The 19,550-nt window shown below is 41.0% G+C and overlaps 1 protein-coding gene across 1 annotated transcript in view; it reads right to left on the bottom strand.

Moving 5' to 3' along the window:
* Positions 1–19,550, bottom strand: part of SLC16A10 (solute carrier family 16 member 10) — a 124,148-nt gene that overhangs the window by 16,585 nt on the left and 88,013 nt on the right. Inside the window, exon 4 of the mRNA XM_057739223.1 lies at positions 4,787–4,930. Coding sequence (XP_057595206.1) covers positions 4,787–4,930 — 144 coding nt within the window. The remainder of the gene's footprint in view (positions 1–4,786; positions 4,931–19,550) is intronic.

The following is a 19,550-nucleotide window of genomic DNA, read 5'->3' as shown; positions in this document are numbered from 1 at the left end:
GAGAACTCTGACACAATGGGAAAGTGATCTAAATCCAAAGTTTTTGATTCTGTCATTAGTTATAACTTCCAAACCTTTGAAACACTTTCGCAGTTTTGAAACAGTTACATATGCACACAAACCTGCAGTAATTTAATGGTGACTAGAAAGAGGCCTGTGAAGTTAAGAAAGATCGTTGAGAAGATACCAGGACACAGCCTTTCCTAATAAAGTACTCCAGGAACCTTTGCAAAGATTCTCTTTAACCATCATTATTCTATATAATGCAGTTTAGTCATCTCTTTGCTTGTCATTTAGAATTGCTACGCTGAAAATAGCTGGACCTTGATGGAAGTTTAAATTCAGAACTCAAGAAGTCTAAAATATATTCCTAAACTCTGTTACCTATAAGCAATGATCCCCAAATCTGAATAACCAAGGTTTCCCTTCCTTGAAACCTATTCCAAACCAGGATCTGCCTTAGTATTTAACAGAATATTAAAACAATAAAAGCAAGGGTTTACTAATGATCCCCTCTGGGCTGGCACTTTACATAAGCGTGTTACCTCACACAGCCAGATCTGGAGAGAAGCCATCTCACACTCCAGAGCCTGTGCTTTTCTGCTCTGCAGCCTCCCAAACCCAAGAAGACTGTGCCTCAAAAGCAGACCATGTGGGAGGCTGTGAAGTGTGTTCTGGGTCCGCAGGCTACTCAGAACTGGTGTCACTGGGACAGGGAGGAAGGAGAAATGCTGTGGCCCCACAAGGCTGAGCTGTAACAGATGAAGGCAGGGAGCAGGCACGTCTGAGAAAACACAGCACCAATGAAAGAAGGAAGGAGGGGAAGGTAGGCAGCAGAAGCATTTCAACCCTTAAAGGCTGGGCCAAAGGACAGACAGCCAGGCAGGGAGAGAGGGAAGGGAAAGAAGGAGGGATAAGCAAACAGGCAGAGCTGGAGTTGGTTGCTGCAGAGAAGAGCGAGCTGAGAAAACCGCACTGAATGTTTGGTAGTTGGGGCAGGGAAGCCAGGGAAAAGGGGGGACAGAGCAGGGAGTGATGTAAAGGAGTGAGCCCAGCCGCCTGCATGGGGTGGGCCAACACTGGCTCCCGTGCTGTCAGTGGCTCCCAGCAGCACAGGACACACTGAAGACCACCTTTCTCCACAGACCTCCCTGGACTGGACTGCCGTCATCTCGCCTGTGACTCAGCAAGTACTACCAGGTGCTACACACGCTGTACCACATTTGGATGAAAAAAATCAGATGTGACCTAAAAGAAGCCAGGCTGTGGCTAACCTTTCATGCAGAATGAAATTACTGATTCTTCACTCACTGCTGTGTAACTGCAGACCAAACATGGGACAAATTAGGAAAGGCTGTATTTTCTTTCATAAATTACATGAAATACTAACATGTGTGCCCCTAATATGTTGTAAATAACCTGACTGCCCTGCCTGTGGGAAGGGGAGGGAACTTTCTAAAGTTATAGTTGTTTTGGAGTAAAATGCTGATGTATATAACACACCATGACTTCATCCATCATAGCACCTTAGTCTGGGCCTCCATCATCTCTAACCTGGACACTGTGTTGGTCTCCTAACTGATCTCCCTCCCCTCTTACACTCCTGCTTCCCTCCCAGTAATCCAACCTCCACATGCAGAGCAACCACAGTGACTTTAAAATGAAAAATCACATCATTCTCCAACAAAAACCTACTATGCTTAAAGTAAAATGTCTTCATCATGGATTTCAAGGCCCTGTTTAATTTGGCCCCACCTCTTCCCATACCCTGTTCTTTCCAACCTCTTTCCTGGCTATTCTCTTTGTCTTACTGAGTTCCCATTCACGCCCAGTCTTGCTCCAGGAACTCAGGGGCATGTCTGTCTTATTTGTATCACCTCCAGCGAAGAGCCTGGAGCTTAGAGCAGGGTAGGCACTCAGATTTTTTTTTTTTTTAAATAAATGAAAGGAAGCCAAAAGTCTGTAATACAACAAAAAGTCCATTAGAGGGCTCCCTTAACACTTGAGAACAAGACTGTCCTGCTAAATGTTTGACAGGGATATCCAGTTAGGTACGATAAAGGGGCGAATGATCATAACACAGTAAACACTTTTAAAAAGTAGCACTCCACCAGCTGTCTGTGCTTCCTTCTAGCGGTGTGACCAGACTCCTTCCTGCAGCTGACTGCCTGGACCTATACACAGACACCCACAGTGAGGTAGCCTCTCTGTTCCTCCGTGTTCACATCCGTAAGTGGAAACAGCAATGGTACCTTCCTCAAGGGGCTGGGCAAGGAGGAAAGGAGATAATGAACGCAGAGCACTCAGTTCATCGTCTGGCACGTGGAACTGCTCAGTAAACAGTGGTGGTTATAACCTCAAATCAATTAATGGCAATTTATCTGTAATAAATGCTTTTTCCAAACATGTTCTTCACCCAAGTTCTACCTTTCCTTCAAGGCCTTGCTAAAATACTGCCTCTCATCTCCACAGTGAACAGCCGTGCTCAATCCCCCGTCCCAAGCCCCCTTTTCTCTCCCCTCTACCTCCTTCCGCAGCCAAGCCTTTGACGAAGTTGCCTACATGTCCATTTAACCAGCTGATCATGATCAGTCTTCTGCACCTGCCACTCCACTGAAACCACCCTCTGTTGCTAAATGCACTGAAAACCTATTAGTCTTCAACAGGCCTGCCCTCTCACTAGTTACTGACACTGCTGACCACTCCTGGAAACACTACGTGCCCCGCTTTTTTCCTACCAGTCTGGCCACTCCCTTTCGGTCTCCCTTGCACACCCTCCACTCATGCCATACAAGCCCACGAACGCTGAAGTCCTACAGGTCTCTTATCCACATTCTCTCATGAGCTGCAAACTCAACTTGGCTTTCCCACAAGCACTACAAACTTGGCATGGCAAAAACGAACTAATCATCTTACTCTGATGTACTGATCTTGATAAAATAGTGAAACCCTCCACTGTTACCTGAGCCACAAATCTCAGACCCAGCTTAGGTGGCTCCCCTGAATTCCCATTCCCTGTGTCCCTGTTTTACTCCCTGTTTGATCCCAACATCTCTGCCCTGGTTCTTCCTGCCTAGACTATTTCAATATTCTCCAACTAGTCCCTGTGCCTCCACTTTTTCTTTTTTTTTAAGTAATAGCTTTATTAAAATATACATTCACATACCATAGAATTCACGCTTTTAAAGTGCACAATTCACAGTGCGTTGTAGTTAAATAAAGTTTTAGTTCAATAACAATCATCACTACTGTCTAGTTTTAGAATATTTACATCACCCCAAAAGAAACCCCATACCCACTAGCAGTTACTCTCCATATTCACCACCCCCCCCCCCCCACTTCCCCCAGCCACTGGCAACCACTAATCTACACTTTCTGTCTCTGGATCTGCCTATTCTGAACACTTCATATAAAGAGAACCACATAATATGTAGCCTTTTGCAACTGTCTGAACTCTTGCCCCCTCCTCCTCTGTATTCCACCCTTCACGGTCACTAGGTTAAGCTTTATAAAATACAAATAATGTCATGTCACTTCCTTGCTTAAAATCCTTAATGGCTCCTGGTAAATTTCAGGATAGAGTTCAGCCTCTTTTGTGCTCATAAAGGCCCTTCCCTATCTGACCCCTGCCTATTCCCCAGCCAGTCAATCTACATTCTCTCTTTAGTCCATTCAAACATTGTTTCCCAGACATAACATATGATGTCACGTCTCCATCTCTTTGCCCATGTGGCTTCCTCTGCTTGCAACACCCTTCCCTGTTCTCCTTATCTATGAACTAGTACTCACCTCTTAACACTCTGCCAGCCTGCTCCCAGGAAGCCTGCTCACGCCTTCTCCAGTGATTAGGATGCTATGCGCCTATGTTTCTATGGCACCCATCTAGCATACCATGATTCCACTGCGCTGCAACACTGCTTTGTCTGTCTCCCAGAAGCGCATTAGCTACTGGGCACACAGACCATATTTCATCATTTAGCACAGTATCTGGCATGGAGGTGTCACTTAAATACTTGTCTAAGTGTCGATATGATCTTGGAATAGCACACCCCACAACACCCAGGAGGCAATAAAGAAACTCAAAAGACATGCGCACCCCTGAATTTCACAGGGTATTGCAAAAGGCACGTGACTATAAGAACTCTGCCAAAAATTAAGCATTCTTAGAAAAAGCAATGGGCAAAAAACATTTTGGGGGCTTCCTAGGTGGCACAGTGGTTAAGAATCCGCCTGCCAATGGAGGGGACATGGGTTCGATCTCTGCTCCAGGAAGATCCCACATGCCGTGGAGCAACTAAGCCCGTGCACCACAACTATTGAGCCTGTGCTTTAGAGCCCATGAACCACAACTATTGAGCCCACGTGCCGCAACTACTGAAGTCCATGCTCCTAGAGCCCATGCTCCACAACAAGAGAAGCCACAGCAATGAGGAGCCCACACACCGCAAAGAAGAGTAGCCCCCGCTTGCTGCAACTAGAGAAAGCCTGTGTGCAGCAATGAAGACCCAACACAGCCAATAAATAAATAAATTTAAAATAAATAAATAAAACATTTTGATTTGGTGGAGTTCCATAACAAAACAAAGGTTGCTATTTATTCACCAATTTATCATGTTGAAAACCCAAAACTCATAATTGATTTTGCCCTCAAAAAACTGCTTGTAAAAGTTAGGTTCTAGAAAACATTTCTCATTTTCACAGAAGAATTCAAGCAAATAAGTACGTATAATGAGCCATTAGGTGATAAGGATAAATATGCTGGAGGAACAAAGGCTTATTAAAGTACCTGCAGATAAACTTTCTTCACCCCAGGCACATAATCTGCGATCCGGCCGAAGAGCAGCCGTCCAACTCCTGAAGTGATGCCAATGCACATGAGAACCACCTCTTTATTTTTCTCATCTTGAAACCTTTCATTCACATGTTTCATCTGTAGTCCAAAGAGAAAGAAGCCACACTAAATATGGTAGGAGAACCCGACAAATTTTGAAGCTTTGTGCAAACGCCTTTGTCTCTATACCATGTTATGGACTCTCATCCCCTTCCAAATTCAAATATTTATAAAGTTTGTTATGTGATAATTTTTCATGAGAACACATGAAGAAAAGCTAACATGGTTTAGCTTGTATAAATGACATAAGAATTTTTATGAGGGTTTTAAAAACATTTTTAATAAAAGGTAACTGGCACACCCTTTATTGGTTACCATTGGGCCAGGAGCTAAAGGAAAAGAAGAGACCTTTGAACACACCATACCACCTTGTCCTCACAAGGTCATCCAAGGACCCAACCCATCATCTGCTCCCCTTAAAGGCAGTTCAAGGCTCAATTCTGGAGTCTCATCTTTTCTAGGAGGACCTGAACCAAACTGAAATAAATTATACTGGAGCTTCCAGGATAAAAGCATAAGGTTCTCTACCTGAGGATTTGCCTACATGTGTGGCATTAGAACAGACAAAAATATACAGGAGGTTTAACATAAAAAAGAAATGCCTCAGGAAAGAATGTTTGCTGAAACTGGGACATTTGTAGAGACATGGATGGACCTAGAGACTGTCATACAGAGTGAAGTGAGTCAGAAAGAGAAAAACAAATATTGTATATTAACACATACATGCGGAATATAGAAAAATGGCACAAACCAATCGGTTTGCAAGGCAGAAATAGAGACACAGATGTAGAGAATAAACATACGGACACCAAGTGGGGAAAGCGGGGGGTTGGGGTGGCATGAATTGGGAGATTGGGATTGCCATATATACATTACTAATAAGAAAAAAAATACCAAATTGTACACTCTAAATATATGCAGTTTATTGTCTGTTAACTATATCTCAATAAAAGTTCTAAAAAAAGAAAAAAGAATGTTTGCATTTAAGTCCTGGTTCCATCCCTTGTTAGCCTTGTGACTTTGGGTAAGTTCTTAACCTCTCGGGCCTCAGTTTCCTTGTCTGTAAAATGGAGACAGCAATAGTACTTCAAGAGGATGCTTGTGAGGATTAAATATCTATGTAAAGAACTTAGTGCCTGACACACAGTTAATAGTGATATTAATTTTAGCCTTTTTTAAAAGGACTTTTTCCCTCAATTTACAGTCTACTTATAATAGTGACTGCAAATCCACAACCCGGCAATATTTAAAAAGGAGTGTAACCACCAGGTGTTATAATGGGTGGCAAGACCGCAGCTCAGCACCCACTGTCTGACATAAGCTTTGCTCCCACAGCTCCTAAGTTCCATGCTTTCCACCCCTTGCTCAGCGCTGCCACTTTCTCAGTGATCACCTATCTGTGCTCACAGCAAGGAAAAAAAGCACATCTGTACTCCCAATGCTTGCTCTGAAATCACTGAGCTATTATAACAAACACAAACAGTTGTTTCAAACAATCAGACTCACTGTCCCCTGTGCCAAACATTGGCCTGAATTCTGAAAGCCTGCAAAGCAAATTTGCCAGAAAGTGCAATGGCCCAGATGGTTTGCATGTGACACTTGTGACCTTTCTAGATGACATTTCCTTAGAAGACCTCCCTTTTGCATTTTTAAGCCTACTTGGACAACCAACACCATCGCATCTGTCTTTTTCCTTTCAAAACTGGTTGACTGTTTTCCCTAACTTTTGTATTTTTACACTGGTCCAGAATAACTCTCCTAAATACGGCTTCAATCTCCTCAATCCCCTATTCATCAGTTGCCCACTAACTACATTTATAACCCTTTAGTCTGGTATTAAAAGCCCTCCATAATCTGTCACCAGTCTCTCTCTCTAACTTTATTACCTACCAATCCTTGACTCAGAAAACTCAAATGCCTACAGGACTCAGGCAAATAGCATAAAGAAGTAAAACAGTCTTGTTGGAGAGGGAGAGCATACACTCAGTTGATCACTACCATACAGGACCAACAGTGTTGCCAAATCAACCTCCTGGCTGCCTTTTATTTTAAAGGGACGTCGGAAATCTGGATTTTGGTGTGGAAGTGTTGGCATCTAATTTAAATTTAGAACACTGTGTGATCCAACCCTATGCATGCCAAACACAACACGTCTGCAGCTTTGATCTCAGCCCTAATCCCACCTGGCCCAGCAGGAAGGGTTTATTCACAGCATCGCTTAAACATATCTGATAGCTTCTCATCTCTCTAGGTTTCTGCTGCCTCTTCTCCCAAGTCTTCAAGACTCTGCCTATGTCCCACCTTTTCTATAAAGCTGTCCTTGATTACTGGACCCTTACATCCCCTTCTTGTTACTGCCTGGTTTTCACGGGCACCTCAAGTATTGAGAGTTCCTCCCCAGCCTTTCTGGCCGCTAACTCTACACCTCTTCTTGAGTCAACGCTTGCAAAGGCATGCCAAAGCCAGCGCCCCCTGCCGCACTGGCCTCCCTCACAGCCTTCCTCCTTCCATTTCAGTTACCACCACTACTGCTGGCCCAACTACTCAGGTAGAAGCTGGACAAACATCCTAGATTACCCCCCTTCCTCCCTTCAGACCCACTCGTCACCGCCCAATTCTGATGATCTTGCCTCCTAAATCTCTTACGATAGCCCTCCTTTGGTCCCTGTCCCCCACAGTGTTGTAGTTTGGGGCATCACTCCTCACCTGGACCCCTGCAGCCGCTTTTAACGTGCTCCACGCTAGAGCCCCCACTCCTAAATCTCTAACCTGTATTTTCTGAGACCACCAGACGAAGTTCAAAATTAAAAATTACACTGCTCTGCTACATGCCCCCAGCCTTCAGGGTAAAGCTCAAACTCCTGGTTTGACCAATAAAGCCTCCCTGCTTTGCTGTTGAGTCTCACCTCCAGCGGTTGCCTTACACACACGGTGCTGTCCAGTACGGTAGGTGTAGCCACCCGGGGGCTGTCCAGCACTTGAAATGTGGCTAGTTTGAACTGAGATGTGCTTTAAATGTAAAACACACAGAAAATTTAGAAAACTTAGTGAAAAAAAGTCATGCAAAATATCTCCATAATTTTAACACACCAATTCCATGTGGGAATAATATTTTGGCTATACTGGCTAAATAAAATTATATTATGAAACTAATTTCATTTGCTTTTTTTAAAACTTTTAAAAATATGGCTACTAGAAAATTTAAAATTACATATGTGGCTTGCATTATATTTCTATTGAACAGTGCTGGTCTAAGAAATTCACCTGTGGTCACAAAGATAAAACAGCTATTGATAAAAGTGACCTCAAATTGGCTAATTCCTACAGGTCCTTATCAGAGGTGGATTCCAGCTCAATTCTGAAAAAAATGAACAACCTGATCTAAGGCAGGTGAAATATAATTATGTGTATTCATCAGCTTTATTTGGAATTTGAATCCAGACTCTAATGTATTAATCCACTTTAGGAAACACCCAAAGGGTATACTGTAACTTTTTAAAAGACATTTAGTATCCAAAAAAAGACTGACTATGCTGGTCATTCTTTTGATGAAACTAACAACACCTGCCTGCCAAATTGCTATTATCTTTTATTAGTGGGTTTTTCCCCCTGCTCTACACTTTGTAATCCTTAAAAGGAATAATGAGGTGAAATGTTTTGGGTCTCGTGAAATAAGGTAAATTTGATAAATTCAAATTATGCTTAAGTGGAAACTTACTTCTTCAGCTATAAGGGCCATTATTTCTTTGAATTTTGTTATTGCTGGTCCAGAAGTTAAGATTCCACGCTTCCAATGCAGGGGATGCAGGTTAGATCCCTGGTCGGGGAACTAAGATCCCACATGCAGCGTAGCCAAAAAATTTTAAAAATTTGTTGAGACTTCCTAGGTGGCGCAGTGGTTAAGAGTCTGCCTGCCAATGCAGGGGACATGGGTTCGATCCCTGGTCCAGGAGGATACCACATGCTGCGGAGCAGCTAAGCCCATGTGCCACAACTACTAAGCCCATGTGCTGCAACTACTGAAGCCCGCACACCTAGAGCCTGTGCTCCGCAGCAAGCGAAGCCACCACAATGAGAAGCCCATGCACCACAATGAAGAGGAGCTCCTGCTCGCCACTACTAGAGAAAGCCCACATGCAGCAACGAAGACCCAACATAGCCAATAAAAAAATAAATCCAATAAATTAATTAAAAAAAAAGAAAACCATCCCTTATTTAAAAAAAATTGTTAAAAACCACAAATTTTATTACTGTTGTCATTGTTTAACTAAAGTAAGAACTTCATCTTCAAACACCTTCTTCCCTACCCTCAGCCAAAATTTGCAAAATAAAGTTGTGGTTTATTTTGTGTTTTTTTTTTTTGGGGGGGGGGGGTTGGTTTTTGTTCTGCTTTGTTTTGTTTTTGTCAGGAAGTAAGGGAATCTGGGTGATTGGAGAATAGAATCTGGGGATGCTGTATCTCTAGGTCCAAGAGATCCTTCCTCGTTGAGGGAGTAGTGCCCAGGAGAGCTGGTGTGTTCTACTTGCAGCCTGGGCCTCCCATGACTGCTGCCACCTATCTACAAATCCCTGCCCATCTCTCATCCTCTGGAGACAGGCACACATTTTAGCTTAGCAGAAGGCATGAATATTGGGCAAAACCAGTATTTCCAATAGTCGCATGGGTAAGGACGTGAAAATGCTGAACACGTTTCCATATTTAAGCTAACTTATTTAAACCAATACAAAGCTAATATTAGAAGCCAGTATCTACACAGGGGATAACATCATTTCGTAGAGCAGCTTTAGGGCAGGAATTAGTCTTTTGTTTCTATTCTAAACATTAGTTTACTCCAGGGCTGCACACCTCTCAGCGATTACCAGAGCCTTGCTGACTGACAGCTTGAATGCTGCCTGCTCCTGAAACATTTTCCATCATTCAAACAACTTCTGCTCACCAGAGAAACCACATTTGGATTGTGTGAAACCATATTTATTGTTTTGTTATCCAAAGATAAGCAAGCACTTAAATCCTGTAATGCCTGCTCATTCTCTACCCAAGGGTGAAAGAAGGAGCACACACGCTAGCTCGCTGTTTCCTCCCCTTCCTCCTAACCATCCCCTCTTCAAGCAGGTGGTGATTCAGCCTCTCTCTATGGATGACATGTTTCTGACCAGCCAACGGGAAGGAGAAGTTCCTCCCCTCACTAGAACCCAGAGGCAGAGCCATTGGTGAGAGGTTGGGGGCAGCAGCCTAAAAAGGGACCCTCTCGCTAGATTGGCCTCAGCCTGGCTTCTCCCGTCTCCACCTCTTCCCCACAGGGGAGCCACAGTGCCAGACATCTGGAGACCTCAGACAGTGTTCTCCACTGAGAACCCAGGCTGAATCCTCCAGCTCTCACAGTGTTAACTGTGAAGGAAGCTCAGTGGGTGCCCACTGCACGAAACCAGCTCCAATACAGCTGGTGTAAGCGCATTAGAAACTCAAGTTTCTCCTTCACAAATGATTTCACAATAGAAGATGGCCCATCAGAAGGGAACCCCAATTCACTTTATTTACAGAAGTCCCTGAAATCCAGTGATGCTACACATCTGCAAAACAAGGAGGTCACTGGTTCAAAAGATCCAATAATTAGGGAATTCCCCAGTGGTCCAGTGGTTAGGACCCGTAGCTTTCACTGCCGAGGGCCCAGGTTCCATCCCTGATTGGGGAACTAAGACTAAGATCCCAAAAGCCACGCGGTGCAGCCCAAAAAAAAAAAAAAAAAAAAAAAAAAAAAAAAAAAAAAAAAGAAGTCCAGTACTTACCTATAGTACTGTTTTCTCAGGCTGCTACTTGGCCATGCCATGATGGTCAGTAGCCTCGCTGTCCTCCCCACCCAACGTTTTTAAGGGGATGGGTGGTTTTTGCTTAATATCTTTTATGTAATTTATTACATCAAAACATGGTAAAACTTCAGTATATACAAGTTAAACTATGTATCTTTGGGGCACAGTAATTAAGAAAGGAGGAAAGCTACAGGAGACATAAAACAAAGATAACTATTTCTGACAGTGGACTTGTAGGAACAGCTGACTGACTCAAGTACCAAGTGCTAACAAAGGCAGTAGTTTAGGAAGGCCAGGAAAGCAGAGTAAAACCAGGCCCAATAGAGCACTGCAGGCTATGGGACAAATGGAACTACAACTGCCTTTGCAGGACTGAGGGAAAAAAAAAAAAACAGAACAACAATATTTATCATCCACTGTTTTCGCAGTTACTATGCCCTTTAGGAGGTTCCAGGGAGCAGTCATCACCTGTCCTTGTCTGTGAGCATTTGATTCCCTGATCCTCTGCCCTCCTCTTCAGATCCACACCATCAAGCTGAAAAGAAGGTGGACAACAAGTAGCCACATACACTCCTTTTGTGTCTAAGAGAATAAACTCTTGGCGGGAACGGGGGACCTGTATCATTTACATTTTCACAGCACATTAAAAAATGAGATAATAAAAAAAAAAAATGAGATAATAGAGACTTCCTTGGCAGTACAGTTGTTAAGACTCTGTACTTCCACAGCAGGGGGCGCAGGTTCGATACCTGGTCAAGGAACTAAGACCCCACATGCCATGCGGCACAGCCAAAAAAAAAAAAAAAAAAAAAGAGCTTTAGGTAAAAACAGGGTAATAAATGCTACACAATATTTTCAGGCTTGTGGAATTCATAATGATTTCTGCAGCTTCCTACTTCCCAAAAGGGATGCTGAGTTCAGAGCACTTCTGCTCACTAGCTATTCACTCCTGAGATTAGCAGTTTCAGCTTGTTGCCTCTCATTTGCATGCAGTTTAATTTCTAAGAATACATCCTTTCAACATCTGAAAAGCTACTCTGTAACTCTAAAAGACCATTCTACTTAAATATGCTTTTTGAAAGGTAAACACAAAAGAGCCTGGTCCCTTTAAAAATTAGATGTATATTTGAAAGGCAGTAGAAGGCCTGCTAGAGTGGTTAATGGATAATCTCAGATTTTGTTGCAAATCAAAACTTTATACTACCCTCGACTTCAAAGAAAGATGAACAGAAATCTTCTGAGTGGAATGAGGGTTTGGTTTGGTTTTTTCTTTCTTTTTTAAACAACTGTGTTTTCTCTCTCTCTATTTTTGCTAAGAAAAGGAACTTCCTTCCTTCCCTTACAGCATTCCCTGAGGAAGTTTTAAAGGGGCACTGTATACCAGCAAGCCCACTGAGGTGACTAAAGACAGTAGAAAACTAAGTCCATAGATATGGGTACACTTAATATTGAAATAGGACTTTATGGCCATTAAAGATAGTCATTAATTAGGTCAGCCTCAAAAATGTCATTTTAGCTTGTTAAATTTGATCAACTGTGCTTTGAAATAAAACAGCTCTAAGATGTTGAAGTGAAAACACAATTTCCTGACCTGCCACCTTTTTCAGAACTAACACCTTAGGCAGCTGTCTCTTTGCTAATAAGATATTTGTCATGACTAAACCCATGGTACAGGTACCGCCTGCCTCCTCAGCAGCTGACCCCGTGGGAGGGCAGACCTTTGGCCTGGCAGGACTCTAGGAAGCATGGGTAGTTGGTTCTGTTTGTTTTTTTAAATGGCCAGTCTTTCCGTTTCATTAAGATGGGTTTCCACGGTGCCAGTATTCAAACATGGCACTGTTAAGACACATAAAGTCAGGACTTGAGAAAAAAAGAGGGAAGAGTTTCCAGGAAAATTATTTAACAGCCACCAAGGGGTAGAAAAAGAAGAGTTTGTAAGGAAGGAAGATAGCTGATATTTGGAAAACCTTGGTCTGATTTTGAAAACATTTTCTAACTCTAAAAATTCTTTACACCCTTTATTTTTCCCTTTTTGTTTTTTTGAAAAATAATTTTCCTTAGATTAAAAAAAAAAGTCCATCCTTGACATAGCATTATTTAGATCAGATTAAGATCTGGCAAAATGTTTTAGAGGAATTATGTCAAAACCAATTCGGGTTTAGATGCCAGTTCAAATAATCCTGAATTGTAGAAATTAAGATGAGCTTTATCTTAAAATAAAAAATAAATCACTAGGATTTTTAGTTAACCTGAAATTATTCAGTGACCCTGACAATAATTTCTGTGCCAGATATTCCTCAAATTATCACTGCAGATGTGGACTCCTGGTTGTGATTAATGCTCTTCTGAGGCATCATGTGTTTCTATGTTCACATTTGTTTTTCAAAAAAAAAAAAAAGGTGGGGGGACGGAGATGCTTTTTTAAACTTACTCCTGAGTTGATCTGGTGACAAAAATCACCTATCAGCTAAATGTATAAGCAAATAGATAGGTGTGGCTTACGGAGTCTCCAGTCAATAGCTGAATGGCATGACTTTGGAAAAGTAGTCCAAAATGAACAAATGCACCCAACAAAAGGCTAGTTTAATTAAGGTTAAATTTTAGAAGTTTAAGATAGACTTCATCTTAAAATAGGAAGGGATAATTTCAGAAAGCATTATTTAAATCACTAGGATTCTGGGTGATTTTATAACTTTAATGACCCTGGCTATAATGCTAATAAGCCAGATATTTTGTAAATTATCAAAATTAGTTGTTTCTCCTTGAACAGAGAAAGATGTGTAGACTGTTGTTTTCCTAAAATTTGAATTTATTTAGTTTAAGGTAGATTACCGAGAGAAGCAGAGAAATTAGAGCATTATTCTTATTCAGCTTCTTAATTTTGCCATTAATTCTTCTTTTTTAAAAGATTTTTTTTTCTTTTTTCTTTTTTACGTCTTTATGGAATTTGTTACTATATCGCTTCTGTTTTTTGTTTTGGCCTTTTGGCCACAAGGCATGTGGGATCTTAGCTCCCTGACCAGGGACTGAACTTGTGCCCCCTGCACTGGATGGCAAAGTCTTAACCACTGGACGGCAAAGTCTTAACCACTAGACAGCCAGGGAAGTCCCTGCCCTTATTCTAACATGAAAAAAGACGGATCCTTCCATGAAAATTCTACCTTCTTCTAACGTCTCCTAAGATTCCCTCAGACTAGTGATGCTGACTAAAGAACCCTTTTACCAAAAGCCTTCTGGCATCCTTTCTCCTCCAGTCTTTGTACGGAACACCACAGTGAGTATCTTTTCTATTAATTCTAAGAGTTATCTAATTGCTGACTCTCTCCCTATATCACATCAAATTCAAAAAAAATTTTATTTGGATGAAGATTAAAAATTGTTAGGATTAGGGAATTCCCAGGCAGTCCGGTGGTTAGGACTCCACACTTCCACTTGCAGGGGGCACAGGTTCAATTGTCAGGGAACCAAGGTCCCATATGCCACATGGCCTGGCCAAAAGAAAATTGTTAGGATTAGGCCCAGATTAGTTTTCCTTCAGCTTTTGTCACTTTCACATACTTCTGAGATTGTCTACCCCAATTTTTTGGAAGAAAAGGACCACACCCTTCTAAGATAGATAAGAAAGTACAAAGCCTAAGTGGTCTGGACTAAGGCAGCTGGCATGGCAGAGAGAAAACTTTTCTGTACTGAGAGTTGGAAGGCCTAGGCATAGTAGGAAAAAAAAGTCTTTGGAGTCAAATTATGAGCTCTACTCCTTACTGAATCTAAGACCTTGAGCATCGGTTTCTTGGTTTCAAGCCAATACTGCACACTGGTGCACAATATGGACAGTACCACTCTCTTGGGGGTGTTTAGGAAATCTGTGGAGGCTATTTTTATCTTTGTGATATAGTTGTGCCCAAGCATTACCTTTTTTCCAATTAATTTTTTTACTTTGACAAAATTTATACCACATAACACTTACCATTTAAACCATTTTTAAGTGTATACAGTCAGTGGCATTAAATATATGCACCTTCTTGTGCAACCATCACCACCATCCATCTCCAGAACTTTTTCATTTTCTCAAACTGAAACTCTGTACACATTAAATGATAACGTTTCATTTCCACCCTTCTCCAAGTCCCTGGCAGCCCCCACTCTACTTTCAATTTGACTCCTCTAGGTATCTCATCTAAATGGAATCATACACTTTGTATCTGGCTTATTTCATTTAGCATAATGTCTTAAAGGTTCCTCTATGTTGTCACATGTATCCCAAGCATTACCTTTTAAAATATACATTATTTTATTCAAAAATTACTTTTTATTTCTCCTTATGTTACAAGTGGGACATTACTGATTTTTTTTTTTAATTACATATATAGGTAGGTTTCATGACCTAAGAATGTTGTTTCAGGAGAGAAAAGGAGGCACTGAATCTGACACACTGCTCTAGATGTGACAGGGTTGCTGTGAAAGTGAACATGATACAGAGCTTAGAAAGCACCTCACAAGGAAGAGGTGGGACAGGGACCCTAGGGCAGCCCTGAGAGCTGAAGAACAGGAGTCAGGAGACACGAGCAGGGAATTGTGAAAAGTCCCTGAGACAGCTCCTGAGGAGTAAGAAACATAAAAGGAAACCATGTATTCACAGAAACAGATACAATTAAGCAGAAACAGGGATACCTGATTTATGCTGAGGCTATTATAATGCTTCATAAATTAAATAATCAACATATGGCAACATTTTAAACTGCACAGATGTGTACATGAGTCAGGGGGTGGGGCATTGGTCAGCCTACTTGTCGGGCTGCAGTCACCTCAGGCATCCCATTCTCCTACGAGCGGCTTGGGAGACGGTGTTGTTTCACCTCAGCAGGGCTGACTATGTTGTTTCACCTCTAGCCACCCATTTCCATACCTTTAAATGACTCCACACGGACACTAGTCTAGATAAGCATACTTTCACTTGTATCATGTAAGCTTTAAACCTCACCCTGTCACTAACTATATGTATGTGACCAGAGAAAGTCTCAAAACCAACTAACTCCTCTCCCTGTAAAATGGAGATAAAGCTGTTCTCACCTCCAGGGGTTGTATATTGAAGATCAAAGAAAAAAAGATTTCGAAGAACACAAAGTACTATTAGAATGAAAAGTAGTCATGAGTAGGAAAATCAGTAGACATCATATTCCAGCAATTCAACCAACCTATAAGTTCAGCCTCAAACCGGTCAAAAAGTATTTGTGTGCCAGGCACATGCTTGGTGCTGGGCATAGAGCAAGAGGAGGCTCTGCCCCTACCCTTCTCTAATCTGCCTTTACCTGGTTCTTCTTTATCATTTCCTGAGGTGTTAGGACACTTCCCACACAAAACTCCCCAACGTATTTTGCACACAAATCCACAGTTTTCACCAGCCTTTCCCATACTTATATTGAATACATTATACAGGATAAGGGCCTAACAAAAACTACTGCCGCTTTTCAACTTAAGTTAAAATTAGATATTCTTAAATGTTTGTGGATTTCGTTCTCCCCCACAAATTTTAATTTTTTTAGCAGTCTGGGGCCTACATTCTAGGGATAATTTTCATGCCTGAATAAACCATGCATCATTTCTAAAAACTACTGCTGAATTATTTGTAAATACTTATTTCTGGCTAAGTAAATATAATTTGGAACACATGACAAACTTACTCTACCTTACTAAAAGCAGCAGCGCTGTTTTATTTATGATCAGTTTTCTAGATTTCTTACATATTAATTATGTATTGTCTTCCTATCATGTTCCTATGCTAGTATATTACAATTCAAAAGGAAAAAATACTAAAACAACAACAAAAAACCCCAGCTAGCTTTTTTTTTTTGATGAAAGTATTCTGTAGATATTTAACTTCACCATTAATGAGTCACACACATGTGGTTAGAGAAGTAAAGATCCTTATTCACCTCAAGTAGGAGAATGCTGGTGAATATTGCCTAAGGCACAAAACTGATAAATGGGCAAATTGTCACTAACCTGAGCAGTCAAATTGCAGCAGATGTTGAGATCTGCAGGGAAATAAATGCAAGGTTAGAAAAGCAAGAAAAACATAGACACCATCGAAAAAACTCTGAAAAAGGTGGGGATAAAGTGATGGAGAGATGTCTACTCACTCCCGTAATAGCCACACGAGCACTGACGAACTCTAGTGTATTATTAAAAGATATAAAAAACAAATGAAGTATCTGGAGAAAAAGCAATGCTTGGGTCCGATGCAAGAATTTTAAATTTCTAGCATGCAGATTTTAATATAATACATCAGATAAAAGTAAGTTGAATAAAAACATTCATCAACTGTTGGCTGGCCTTAAAGATAGAAATTAGAGAAATTCCACGTCATAGGCTTCCTGAGGGCAATAGGAAGCTGTCTCATTTTTGTATCTTCCAAATATCTAATGCTGTCCTTCACCCAGAGAATGCACCTACTAGCACCTCCTCAAAGAGGCTGTCCCTGACTTTACAAACTGAGGGTATGACCCACAATCACCTGCCATCTAATTTTATTTTCTTCAAAGAAAATATCACTATTTGAAAACTACCTTGTTTATCTTTGTGTTTACTTATTTACTGAGCTCCATGAGAGCAGAGACTATGTCTGTTCTCACCACTGCATCCCCACACCTAAAAGGCACCCAAAAGTGTTCAGCGAATATCTGTCAACTATTCACTTGAATCCTTGAATCTGCTCAACCTGAATCTATACAACTGAGCTGTAATTAGAGGAAGTCACATACATGCAAGAAAAGACAACCGTGACAGAATGGAATAACCCATTCTAATTCTATTCTAATAACATCCCTGCCACTGACTGTGCAACCCTGAGCAAAATAAAACCTCTCTAATGGTCAAGGTTCTTATCTATTAGTGGAAGAAACCAGTATCAGTGCTACTTTCCTCATAAAAGGCTGCTGTGAGATTTCAATCAGAAAATATATGTGTGAAGTAAATACCTTCATATTCTTTCTGGAAGTTCACTGGGATGGGAATGAATGAATGAAATGAAATGGAAAGAAATGAACAAACATTTCCAGACCACATAATAGGGAAAAAGTGTATGAGTTGTACATGTGTGTATATAATCAACACATAGTGAATCTTAATGGTTAATTCTGATATTTAAATTAATACACTATACAAAGAAATATTCTTGTGTCAAAGAAATTTTATAAGCCTATTTTTGAATGAAAAATAGAAAAAAAAATTAATTAAATTAGAAAATATTGGTGAAAAAGCAATATGATTAGTACCAGAACATTTTGCATAGCTACTGTGTTAAAGTAATAATAAAGATAATCAGAATAATAAATCAAAATCAAGAACAAAAAGAAGGGAGGGAGGGAAGGAGGGAAAAATGAAACTTCAGCCCCTAGTAGTCAGCCTCTAGTGTTTAGTGTCCAGGCTAAAAATGAGATTAAAATGTCAGCTCTGCCTCTTTTATTTGGTTCTAGTGCCAAAAAGACCGAGATAGGGCAACTCTTCAGATTATACAGCTCCATTGGAAATCACTTTAAAAATGTTTCCTGCAATCATCCTCCCAGGGTTGAGGACATGTAATAGGCCTCAAGGCTGTTTTGCTATCAGAACCTTACAATGAACAGAGATAAACACAACAGAAGAGGTCAGCTCGCAGCCTGGTCGTGGCCCAACATACAGTAACCTTTGGTTTACGTGGATTCTGCTATGAGCCCTGCATTCTCAGGGCTCTGCCACACAGTAATCATAACCCTGAGCCCTAATTATATCTATGAAAGAAAGACGACAAAGCCAGTACAACTGTGACTGGCAACTCTGAAGAACTGGACTGTGTCAAAATGGCGAAGCAACCTCCTGATTGGGCAATGAACCCTATAAACTGACTAGGGTTATGTTAGGTGAGATAACGTCATTCCTCTAATGATTCAGTTTCTACTACATACACATTCACACTTTAGGCTATGATAAGCTTTCGTTCATTTTTCCATAGATATTCTTGCATGTTATAACAGGTTCTGCCACTTTTATGACTATGTGACTTTTGGCAAGCAACTTAACCTTTCTGTGTCTTAGTTCCTTTACCAGATTTTTTAAAAAAAAGAAAGTGCAATTATATGACCTGCATAATCCCTTCAACTCCTAAATTAGTCTTTTTTTTTTTTTTTTTTTTTTTTTTGCAGGCATTTAAAGATCTTCCTCCAAAGCCCCACTTTTAAGGCCAGGCTCAAGCCCAGCTGCACCAGGCACCAGCCATGCAACCCTAAGCAAGTTGTCTTAACAACCCAAGTCCGGTTCCTCTCCTGCTAAATGGAAACTGATCCTGCCCATCTCATACAGTAGCCCTGAGGCTCCAATGAGAGAGAATTTGTGGGAGCTTCTTTTTTTCCTTTTTTTAAGAACTTTTATTGAGATACAGTTAACATACAATAAACTGCATATATTTAGAGTGTACAGATTGGTACGCCAATCCGTGGGAGCTTCTTATAAACTAAAATGTTAATAAAAATGTGGGAGATAAAAAAAAAACTGTTTAAAAGAAACATCATTTAAAACAAACCCTCCCATGGCTGCGAGGACTGGGCATACAGAATCTTAAACCGTGCTCTGAAGATTGAATGCTACAGTTGTTCTGGCCATGTTATTCTGAGAATAAATCAGTTCAATTTGACATGGATGCAGACACAGCTGGATTACGTAACTGCACACCAGTTGTCCATGTTTGCAATTCTGCCTCCAAATGGTAGGCACTACCTACCATTAAATGAGCTTTTCTCCAATTTGTTATGAGGGAATATAAACTTTCTGATTACAAGTGAGCTGCCAATGGGTGGAGGGGTGAAAAAAACTAGATACA

Source organism: Hippopotamus amphibius, chromosome 6 (assembly GCF_030028045.1).
Source record: "Hippopotamus amphibius kiboko isolate mHipAmp2 chromosome 6, mHipAmp2.hap2, whole genome shotgun sequence".
Classification (NCBI taxonomy): Eukaryota; Metazoa; Chordata; class Mammalia; order Artiodactyla; family Hippopotamidae; genus Hippopotamus; species Hippopotamus amphibius.
The sequence above is the reverse complement of the archived record's forward strand: the minus strand, read 5'-3'. Positions and strand labels throughout refer to the sequence as shown.